The sequence below is a fragment of the Megalops cyprinoides genome, chromosome 25 (assembly GCF_013368585.1).
Source record: "Megalops cyprinoides isolate fMegCyp1 chromosome 25, fMegCyp1.pri, whole genome shotgun sequence".
NCBI lineage: Eukaryota > Metazoa > Chordata > Actinopteri > Elopiformes > Megalopidae > Megalops > Megalops cyprinoides.
The window spans coordinates 3,244,202-3,255,336 of record NC_050607.1 but is presented as its reverse complement, the minus strand read 5'-3'; the positions used below and the strand labels follow the sequence as shown (position 1 = coordinate 3,255,336).

The 11,135-nt window shown below is 54.6% G+C and overlaps 1 protein-coding gene and 1 long non-coding RNA gene across 3 annotated transcripts; one reads left to right on the top strand and one right to left on the bottom strand.

The window, feature by feature from the left end:
• Positions 1–443: 443 nt before the first annotated feature.
• On the bottom strand, positions 444–10,556 carry tmem168b (transmembrane protein 168b). The gene is made up of 5 exons (XM_036519651.1): positions 10,435–10,556; positions 7,969–9,227; positions 6,959–7,101; positions 4,902–5,176; positions 444–1,045 (listed from the first exon to the last, which is right to left on the bottom strand). The coding sequence occupies exons 2-5, from the start codon at positions 9,151–9,153 to the stop codon at positions 477–479; spliced, it is 2,172 nt and encodes a 723-aa protein (XP_036375544.1). The 5' UTR covers positions 9,154–9,227; positions 10,435–10,556; the 3' UTR covers positions 444–476.
• On the top strand, positions 3,718–4,798 carry LOC118771643. 2 transcript variants are annotated; one of them, XR_005004620.1, is made up of 3 exons: positions 3,718–3,884; positions 3,973–4,374; positions 4,452–4,798. It is a non-coding gene; the product is annotated as an uncharacterized LOC118771643 (long non-coding RNA). The 2 variants fall into 2 exon arrangements; XR_005004619.1 differs by having other exon boundaries at positions 3,973–4,627; positions 4,705–4,798.
• Positions 10,557–11,135: the final 579 nt, after the last annotated feature.

The window sequence follows — 11,135 nt, the reverse complement described above, 5'->3', positions numbered from 1 at the left end:
GCCTCTGCTGCCCGGAGAGCTCCTACAGCAGCCAGCGTCATGTCAGAGCATTTACAGGAAGTGCAGTCGACATTTAAAAATCAGGAGAAAAAACTGCTGTGTTCCTGTCAATTTGGACATGCACTTGGTGCATGCCACTCAGAAACTGGCTTTGAGTCCCCCCCGGCACCGCTGCAGAAGGGTTTTCTACCCCCGTTCTCCTGAGACAAGCACAGACACCGCGGCTGAGGGGAGCTCAACCACGTGCAGGGACCCGGCTCAACTTCACAAACCGTGTCACAGCCAGGCCAGTGGCCAATCAAGCAGGGCACAATGAACGAGTTACAGGAGACAAAATTACACAACCAGCAAATCAAACACACACGACTGATAACAAAACACAAACAATTAAAAAAAAAAACGGAGTGCGAAAAACCTTCCACAGAAAAATACAGAGTCCTGGGTGGTCCCCTGAGAGAACAGCAGCAGGGCTTTTTTCAGGATCTGACCAGCTTGAAGCCCTGGCCGGTGTCCAGCACGGCCGGGGGGAACCAGGTGAGCTTGAACCTGCGCAGGCAGCGCAGACAGAGGCTGCAGGGCCACAGCAGGCTGAGTCCGCCGCACCAGTTGGCCAGGTGCACCAGCGGGTAGGTGGCGCGGGGAAAGTAGGTCTTCCAGTGCTTGCTGACGTCACTCCCCGTGGGCAGGTGCAGCGTGTAGTCGCTCCAGCGCTTGGAGACGCCGTAGACGGCGGCCACGCCCCGGCCCCGCCTCCCACCCCGCCCCGGTTCAGCCCACCGCACGCCGCTGTCCGGGTCGCAGTTGAACTCCACCCAGTCGGCGGTGAAGTCGCCCAGCTGGGGCGGGTCGGACTCCTCCACGTCGGCGGCAGGGGGGGACAGCTCGGCCCCCTGCACGGCCACGTACAGCTCGTCCACGCGCCGCACCTCCTGCACCCAGGGCTGCGCGTGCTCGATGTCCAGCAGCAGGATGAGACGCGAGCAGAAACCGCTGTTCTTCTCCCGCCACCACTCCAGCAGCTCATCCAGCCACAGCGTGTCCCCGCCTGCGGCCCAAACAGCACAGCCCCGCTGAGTCCCCGCGACCCTCACAGGCCCCCTGACACACCCTAAACCCCTCACCCTCTCACACGCCCTCACCCTCTCACAGCCCCGCTGAGTCCCCTTGCCCCTCACATGCCCTGACGCCTTCGCTCCCTCCCACACCCCACACACCCTCGCCCCCTCAGGCATCCTCACGCCCTCACACACTGATGTTTTATTCATGTCCTCTTGCTGTTACAAATAATTGTAATTTGCTAATGGCCAAACAGGAAATGGTACTGCCTCTGAGATTGCATGCAACAACGCAGAGCTCCAGCAATTACCTTTGCAGCGCCTACGTGATGCATAGGCTAATGCGTTGGAAAGACGCTGTTTGAGGAAAGTTACAGGAAAGCAGGTACCACAGCAAGGGCTGCTGGGATGTTTGTTCACGAATGACCTAAAGTGGGCACCATTTTGACCAGACTAACCACTTGTCCTGCCAAAGTAAACCATTCACAAATAACAGTGGGTTTTCTAGTAATAATCTGTGAGAATGTTTCCCAAGGCAAAGTGTCCAGTATTGCTCATGCTTTTGAAACACAAGGAGTCCCAGTCAGTCAGGCTTCTCTGAACTCTGAGGGGAGGGAAGAAGACCACAGGAGTCAGACAGACAGAGAGAAAGAGAAAGAAAGTGATAGACAGACAGACAGACAGAGAGAAACGGAGAGAGGCCGAGGAAAAGACAGAGGGAGGCAGAAAACGGGACGGAGAAAGAGACGGAGAGAGACCAAGAAAGAGAGACAACAACAGAGTGACAGAAAAACAGAGAGACAGACCCCTGAGCAGGGGGGCTGAGGACTGCACTGTGGGAAACATCGTCAGGGCCTGGCCCTCACACTCCCAGCTGCAGGCCCGTGTTCGAGCTAATCCTCTTTAGAATCTGGGAGAGCGGATAAATACTCAGTGCTCCCTGTCATCTGCTCCGAGTGCCAGAACCGTCATCCCCACTCATCTCCCCTCTCTCAGCCTGTGCACCGCCATGCCAGGTCGGCACCCCGCCCCCCCCCCCCAGCCCCCGTCCCGCCCCCAGCCCCGGCCCCAGCACCCACACCCCCACCACTGATCTAACGGCGTGACACAGCGCGCGACACGCTGGATCCTTCACTGGGATTAATGCGCTTTCACCGCCGTGCCGCTCACAAGATAAACTGCGACTCGGAGGCCCGGCCAGGATGAGATACTCCCTCACCGCTGGGAGCGTCTCTGGACGCAGAACGCCAACCCGCATCCAAAAGTGGGAGTTATTTTCGCGAGCGGACAGAAATAATGAAACAGGCTTGGCACGGTGTCCGAGTTCCAGGCGGCTTGGGGGAAAAGCCGCGAAACCTCAGGACCCTGAACATCATCTAGGGTTGAAGGTTAAGGTTAAACACTGAGACAGGACGCATGAAAGGGGAAAAAATTAGCCTTGGGGTAGTGAGCATCACGCACTGGCTTTGTGACTGCAATGAGAGTGAGATTAAAGGCAGTGAGAGATGGGTGTTTGCGAGAGACAACCAGTGGTGCTGCAGCCAACAGATAAAGGCCTGCAGAAATGTGCACGGCTGCTCCATCGGGGCAGAGTGCAGTGTGGGGCATTAGCAGGGAGGCCTGCCAGGCACGTACTGAGGCTTTAGCTAAAAACAGCCACCCCATGCATGCCTGAGGCATTACACTGTCCTCTCCCACTCACACTCTCCTTCCAGGTGCCTCCTCCCGCTGGCCTGAGCCGTCATTCTCAGCGGTACGAGGATCACCGACCTCGCAAACACTCAGCAAACACTTACCCCTTACCTTGCATTGGTTTATTGCTGGAAAAAATAAGTTATCTGATGCATTTAGAAGAATTGTAAACCGATACTGTATTCTGCATTATGGCACTTGTGACAGTCCAGTGACTGATGTTACCTTTTTTCACATGCTGTATTGAGTGTCAGACTGCAGTGATCGGTGGTAGCTAGCAAGCGGTCTGTCATATTACACTTTATGAATTGTGAAGGGAACAGCGCTGTAGGTAAGCATGAAGAATACTGTGATTTAGGCTTTGTTTTCTGTGAGGATAAAACTGACAAATAGCTTCATTTCCCTGTTGTCCCTGTTGTACAGGGTGTGGCACATTAACACACACAGCCTCCCTGCCAGGGCCCACTCCCCGGAGCTGTGGGAGTACAGCACACAGGTGTGGTGCAGGTGTGGTGCAGGTGAGTTTACCTGCCAGGGCCCACTCCCCGGAGCTGTGGGAGTACAGCACACAGGTGTGGTGCAGGTGTGGTGCAGGTGAGTTTACCTGCCAGGGCCCACTCCCCGGAGCTGTGGGAGTACAGCACACAGGTGTGGTGCAGGTGTGGTGCAGGTGAGTTTACCTGCCAGGGCCCACTCCCCGGAGCTGTGGGAGTACAGCACACAGGTGTGGTGCAGGTGTGGTGCAGGTGAGTTTACCTGCCAGGGCCCACTCCCCGGAGCTGTGGGAGTACAGCACACAGGTGTGGTGCAGGTGTGGTGCAGGTGAGTTTACCTGCCAGGGCCCACTCCCCGGAGCTGTGGGAGTACAGCACACAGGTGTGGTGCAGGTGTGGTGCAGGTGAGTTTACCTGCCAGGGCCCACTCCCCGGAGCTGTGGGAGTGGCCGCTGTAGTACAGCACACAGGTGGTGCAGGTGTGGTGCAGGTGAGTTTACCTGCCAGGGCCCACTCCCCGGAGCTGTGGGAGTGGCCGCTGTAGTACAGCACACAGGTGTGGTGCAGGTGTGGTGCAGGTGAGTTTACCTGCCAGGGCCCACTCCCCGGAGCTGTGGGAGTACAGCACACAGGTGTGGTGCAGGTGTGGTGCAGGTGTGGTGCAGGTGAGTTTACCTGCCAGGGCCCACTCCCCGGAGCTGTGGGAGTGGCCGCTGTAGTACAGCACACAGGTGTGGTGCAGGTGAGTTTACCTGCCAGGGCCCACTCCCCGGAGCTGTGGGAGTGGCCGCTGTAGTACAGCACACAGGTGGTGCAGGTGTGGTGCAGGTGAGTTTACCTGCCAGGGCCCACTCCCCGGAGCTGTGGGAGTGGCCGCTGTAGTACAGCACACAGGTGGTGCAGGTGTGGTGCAGGTGAGTTTACCTGCCAGGGCCCACTCCCCGGAGCTGTGGGAGTGGCCGCTGTAGTACAGCACACAGGTGTGGTGCAGGTGAGTTTACCTGCCAGGGCCCACTCCCCGGAGCTGTGGGAGTGGCCGCTGTAGTACAGCACACAGGTGTGGTGCAGGTGAGTTTACCTGCCAGGGCCCACTCCCCGGAGCTGTGGGAGTACAGCACACAGGTGTGGTGCAGGTGTGGTGCAGGTGAGTTTACCTGCCAGGGCCCACTCCCCGGAGCTGTGGGAGTGGCCGCTGTAGTACAGCACACAGGTGTGGTGCAGGTGAGTTTACCTGCCAGGGCCCACTCCCCGGAGCTGTGGGAGTGGCCGCTGTAGTACAGCACACAGGTGTGGTGCAGGTGTGGTGCAGGTGAGTTTACCTGCCAGGGCCCACTCCCCGGAGCTGTGGGAGTGGCCGCTGTAGTACAGCACACAGGTGTGGTGCAGGTGTGGTGCAGGTGAGTTTACCTGCCAGGGCCCACTCCCCGGAGCTGTGGGAGTGGCCGCTGTAGTACAGCACACAGGTGTGGTGCAGGTGAGTTTACCTGCCAGGGCCCACTCCCCGGAGCTGTGGGAGTGGCCGCTGTAGTACAGCACACAGGTGTGGTGCAGGTGTGGTGCAGGTGAGTTTACCTGCCAGGGCCCACTCCCCGGAGCTGTGGGAGTGGCCGCTGTAGTACAGCACACAGGTGTGGTGCAGGTGTGGTGCAGGTGAGTTTACCTGCCAGGGCCCACTCCCCGGAGCTGTGGGAGTGGCCGCTGTAGTACAGCACGTAGGTGTCGTGCCGGGGCCCGTCGGCGGTGCGCAGCTCCAGGAAGGCGCGCAGCTTGGCCTGCAGGGCGTCCAGCGCCAGGCCGCTGGTGGAGTAGTCGCAGCCGTAGGTCTCGATCATGTGGTGTGAGAAGAAGCGCTGCACGCTGTTCAGCATGCCCGTGGAGCGCAGGTTCAGCTCCTGCACCAGCTCCGGGGGCAGCAGCGTGGGCTGGCCGTCAGCGCTGCGGGAGAGAGGGGAGGGGTCGCATCACTTCCTGTTTCACACAGAGGGGCATCGCATCACATCCTGTTTCCAGACACATACATTATAACACACTATTGGCATTTAGCAGATGCTCTTATCCAGAGCACCTTGCATATGTTAGTTTTTACATGTTATCCATCTATACAGCTGGATATTTACTGAGGCAACTGTGAACAAAAAACCTTGCCCAAGGGTACAGCAGCAGTGCCCCAGCAGGGAATCGAACCAGCAACCTTTCAGTTACCAGGCCTGCTACTTACCACTATGCTACACCCGCCTAACCAGGCACATCTGGGCACACAGCTCACTCCCTCCTGATCAGGCCCAAACCCAGGCCCCCCATCCTGCCGCAGCCCGGGGTCAGTGCTGCCCGCTGCACACAGCCAGGCCCCCCATCCTGCCGCAGCCCGGGGTCAGCGCTGCCCGCTGCACACAGCCAGGCCCCCCATCCTGCCGCAGCCCGGGGTCAGCGCTGCCCGCTGCACACAGCCAGGCCCCCCATCCTGCCGCAGCCCGGGGTCAGCGCTGCCCGCTGCACACAGCCAGGCCCCCCATCCTGCCGCAGCCCGGGGTCAGCGCTGCCCGCTGCACACAGCCATTGTGTAAAGCCATCTGAGCCCTGGCAGCGCGGCCGGGTGACTCACGCGCTCTGCCAACACTGAAGCTAACATCCATTAGGCTCAACTGCCAGCACCGGCCCACCGCATCAGTCTGCCATTCCAGCAGGCCAGCATCCCACCTGCTTCAATTACCAGAGGAATGGGGAGGCCGCAGAAAAAACGCAGCAAAAATGTCCTTATTTCATAAGGAAATATGACTGACATCATAACGTCAAGGATGAAATTTAAAAAGGAATGTGCTGTGGACAGGCGTACGGCAGGCAGAAAGCGCAGCGCTAAAGCAGGCTGACCTACAGCTGCCTCCCGCCTGCACCAGGCCTGCTGCTTGTCTATTCAGGTGGGAAGGCGCTCAAGCCGACCCCCCCCCTCAGCACTCATCTCCCCAGGGGCCCCTCGTCATTGAAAAAACATGATCTGAGACCATCAAACAGCAAATTAGAAGCTGCTATATTCTCATCATGTGCTGCCTTCCCTGCTGGGACTGCCACTCACCACGCTGGAATACAGAGAGGAGAGGGAGAAGCATCAGCTCCTAATGCACAAACGCTGCTGCCAGAACCAGGGCAATTCACTCAGTCTCAGAGAGAGAGACCTGGCTCCTCCTTAAGGTAAAAACATAAGAAAATGTTTTTCTGTTCCGTTACTGGAATATTCTCTTTATCTTACCTTTTGAACAGACATTGTGATAAAAAGGAATGCAATACGCCTTCTTATACAAATGAACCGTTTAGAAAGCACTGTAAGAGTAGTGCTCAGAGTGGAAGGGAAAGAGAAAAGAGGAAGCAGCCACCGGCCAGGCTCTGTGCTTTTATGATGAGTACATTTGTTATCTCAAACAAGGGAGAAGTTAGTGATGCTTTTATGGATGCAATACAGGCCTGATAAATGATACCATATATACCACGAGGAGAAAAACAGCAGCCCAAACCGGTTAGGCTTAATTCCCGTTTCAGTCTCATTTGGACTGGAGGGTCTCAACGTGCCAGCGAGCTCAGTGCCAGTGAATGTTTGGGAGGGTGCTGCAAACACAAGCCCCTTTGATTTGCTGTTCTTTTGAGTTCTGGCTGGACTGTACTGCCCTTCCCCTGTGCAGAGCAGTGAGCAGGTAAGCGCGCGGAGTGAGCTCAGGTGTGCTCTACCTGCAGTAGTTGGTGGGGATGACCACGGCGTAGCCCACACAGGTCCCGCCCAGGCAGCTTCCCAGCTCGTGGTACAGACCGTGCACCAGCGACTCCACAGGCAGCACCAGCAGGAAGACGCTCATGAACATCCCGTGAGTGGGCTGCAGGAAAACCAGCACACGTTAACCAACCGCAGCCCTGATCCCCAAGCAGAGCACAGCCAAGACACAATCTTCATTCAGCTCAACTAGATCTGATTAATCATTGCGCGACTTGTCAAATTTTTCTCCAATTCAGTTAAACCTAACAATTGCCCAGACAATTGCTTTTTTGTTTTATTGTCTACGTATTAAATAACCTTCGCAGGGGGAAAAAAGGATTTTAAATTACACAACTTTCAGAGAGTCAGATAAATCAACTCGAACGCTAAGAGAAAGAAAAACACAGCACACTTGAAATTTTGCAGAACTGCAATTGCCAATTTGGTGGGTACTGAAAGTGAATCTCACCTGTCTGGCCTGCTTAGTGAAGCATTTCATCAGCAAATTAATAATAATAACTCCTCCGTTACAAAGCTGATTGGACAGTCAATTTTAGACCTGATCCAATAAGAAGCGCTAAGTGTGTTTGCCCTGGCACCCATTCCTGCTTTAGCTCCTCATTTGACACATTACTACAGCTCTCAGACGAAACCCTCCCGCAGCTTTACTGCAGCCGAACCCACAACATGACACAATGCTTAATGCATATCATCTCCTGTCCTGCTGTCTTACAAACGCATATAAATCACGCCCGTTGGTTATGTTTATGGCTTCAAAACACTAAAATCCTCCATTTCCACGAGGGAAACACAGTCCATGACCACTTTAAGAGAGGATTCCTCCATCAAAACAGTCAAATCAAAAGTACAAGGCCAGAGAAGGGAGAGGGAACGTTGGTACCATAATGCAGCCACCTGATCCTGGCATGGTGTAATGTGTGTACTCTGCGGGAGTAAGGAGAGAGGTACTCACAGTATTCAGGCTTACCTGCCAGGACACTGCCCCCAGCAGGGCGGTGGAGGCTAAGCTGAAGAACGCCAGGCGCTCTGAGATCAGGCAGAAGTGGCGCATGCCCTTGGAGGCCATCACTCTGTCCAGGCTGCGGCCGCCGGCCGTCTGGGCCTGGTATACCCTCTGGCACTCGTTCAGCTTAGTGTGGAAACCCCAGAGGGTGATGATGAAGATGGTGTGGCAGACGGCCCAGAAGACCCCTGCCGCGCAGAACCCCGGGATCACCAGGTACCAGTGGCCCAGGTCGCCCAGCCGGGCAGCGGCGGCGGAGAAGAAGGCCAGCTCCACCAGGCCCAGCGGGAGCACCGAAAGCCGCCGCCACAGGCGGCCCCGGGCCAGCAGGGGGAGCCAGCGCTCGGTGACCGACAGCCCGCTGAAGTAGACGTCCAGCAGGGGGCCGCAGAGCAGCCGGCTGAGGAAGCAGGCCAGGGCGAAGGCGTTGGTGGAGATGCCCAGCGAGCGGAAGAACATGACGGAGGTGACCACGGCAAAGCAGGCCAGGTTGGGGATGGCCAGCAGGGACTTCATCCGCAGGTCGACGATGAGCGCGGCCAGGGCCACCGCCAGGGTGATGATGCTGACGGCCTCGTGCAGCAGCATGGTGGTGCTGGCGATGGCGAAGCCCAACAGCTCCAGGGACTCGGCCGAGGTGAGCAGCACCGGGCGGTACCGCACGAACCCGCACAGCCTCTCCACCAGCGCCCACAGAGTCCTCATGATGATGCTGGTCAGCAGGAGGTAGTTGGTGGCCTCCTCCTTCACATCATCCACCAGAGCAGGGCTGTTCAGGAAACACAGCAGGCCCAGAAGAAACCCAAACCACAGATGAAACAGGCTCATGCTGGCCGTTTCCATGGCGAAGTAGTAATACAATATGCTGGCGATGCCCAGAACAAACAGGCCCAGGATGAAAATGACGAGGATGGTGGATTCTGACGTCTTCTCCCATCTGACGTACAGGCCCAGGCATATGGCCACCAGCAGGTTGAGGCTGGCCAGGTAGCCCAGGCAGCGGAGCGATGACAGCATGCTGACCTCCTTGTTGACCTCTGCCAGTTTAGTCATTGCGGCGTACAGACAGTGGCTGACACAGTAGCGGAAGGACCTGCACATCAGCGGAGACGGCTGCAGGCTCATCACACCGGGGGAATGATGGTCCATCCGCAATATTCCACACACAGCAGTTCAGTTCAGAGCAGAACATCACTCGAGCGTTACAGACTGGCTGTGACCTTCTGCAAAAAGAGCACAAAGACAACTGTGATATTCTCAGGAGTTTGAAAGAATCTCAGCGCAATGAGATGTAATGCAATTTAAATGTCATGCAAGTCCAATCAGTGGTTTGTGGATTTTTTTCAGAGAGCAAACAAGCAAGAAAAATGTTTCGCTAGACAGTTTTGAGTAAAAATAACTGTTGACACATTCTACAACATTCCTAAACATCATTTAAAACGTCAGCTACCAAGATCTACCTGTTTGACTGGATAACGTGTAAAAATTGTAACCTGTGTAAGTGGTTGTGGATATGAGCGTCTGCTAAATGACAGCAATGTAACGTGATGTTAGACGGTCTGTTGACGCTCACGATCACTTACAGCATGACCGCAGATGGGTCTGAGCAACGCCACACGGCCGCCTACACTGAAGCTGTGGTTTGGCCTTATTGCTAAAATCGCATCACGAGTCGGCGACATGACACGGCGACCGAACTAGTAAATCGTGATTTACATCATAGGGTAATTTATTGACTGCGGTTCACTGGTTAACCAGCTTGAATTGTTACTTCAGATATGACAGGGCGTAAACGCGTTAACATGACAGTATTGTGGTCGGAGAGACAGACTTTCCCGCCTTTCCCCTCATATTTAAGTTAAAAGACTCTTATTTAAGGTAAAAAGCCAAACTCGTCATAGCAAGTGAGGTTGCATTGCGACTGATTTACAAGCAAAACTAGCTTTCTACCCTACTAACGCAGCAGCAAGCGTTAGCACTTTGGCATAAATGCAGTAATCTGTGTGACAGCTGGTAAACAGCCGGCTCGCTACCTGACAGAAGTTGTGACTAAACTTCGCCTCAGACGCAGACGCTACCGAGCCGGCATCTCATTTAACTTCAATACGCCAAAAGGCTAGTTAGCCGATAAACAGACAAAGTGTACTAGCTATAATTAACACGTTTATAACTAGCTAGCTAGGTGGTATGTTTAAGGAGAGCATGTTTTGCTTTTCTCTGAGAAATTCTTGACCCTTTAGCTCGCCACCTCAGGGAAACAGCCGTTATGTAGCGTTCGCTTCAAAACGCAGCAGCTGGACGGGCAGCTCGCACGAAAGCTCAGTCGCTAAATTCTGTCATTCTTTAGCTGGTTAGCAAAATTTATAACAAGCTAACACTGTCTAACATTTTCTTCACATTAGAATTATAACCATGAAAAAGCCGTTTTACTTGTTTCGGTCCGTTGTAACTCCGTGAATCTTGAAAAAGGTGGTATGTACTTTACAGTTGGGTTAAGTAACGCTACTTTTTCACTTGATAAACTTCACTCGCATGTTTGCTAACTAGCTCGCCGCTTCCACCGTGTTTCCGTAGTCCGAGGTACGGCAAGCGAGTGGCTTCAAACTGAGCGTGAGACCAGAAGGCATGCGAGAAGGCATCCGGCTCTTGCAGATTCCGCAGGCTTTCCTCAAGAATGTGGGGGCGAGTAAAACACCATTCCATTCCACAAATAGTCCTTACGTAAATTAATCTATGCATTCAAATATTCCCAGTCTTTGGAGACATAATCTGGTCTTTCAAGTCATATATACATACACACATATATATATATATATATATATATATCTTTTGGTGACGATAATGCATGTATCTTTTGTAACCCATCTCAATACAACAAAGTGGGTCTTTGTTCATCACTTGCATGCCATACATACCACAGTTTGAGAGGAAACCTTGGCTTCAGCTCCGAGGTTCTGAAAAGATGCTGAAGTTGTGGAAACGCAAGAAAAGGGGGCGCACTGACCCAACTGCCCCCTTTGGCCATCACCCCCGGAAATAATACCACAGAGCTCTGTGGCAACAACTCACCTGAGAGAGGTCAAATGACTTGTTTCTGTTAGGACATGCCTAGGTGCAGCTGAGAGTGGCCA

Excerpts from the sequence above, each read along its gene's own strand:
- tmem168b (XM_036519651.1), bottom strand. The coding sequence starts at position 9,153 with ATGGACCATCATTCCCCCGGTGTGATGAGCCTGCAGCCGTCTCCGCTG. Across the intron at positions 7,102-7,968 it reads TGGGGGCAGTGTCCTGGCAG|CCCACTCACGGGATGTTCAT; the intron begins GTAAGCCTGAAT and ends GTTTTCCTGCAG. Across the intron at positions 1,046-4,901 it reads CGGGGAGTGGGCCCTGGCAG|GCGGGGACACGCTGTGGCTG; the intron begins GTAAACTCACCT and ends TTTGGGCCGCAG.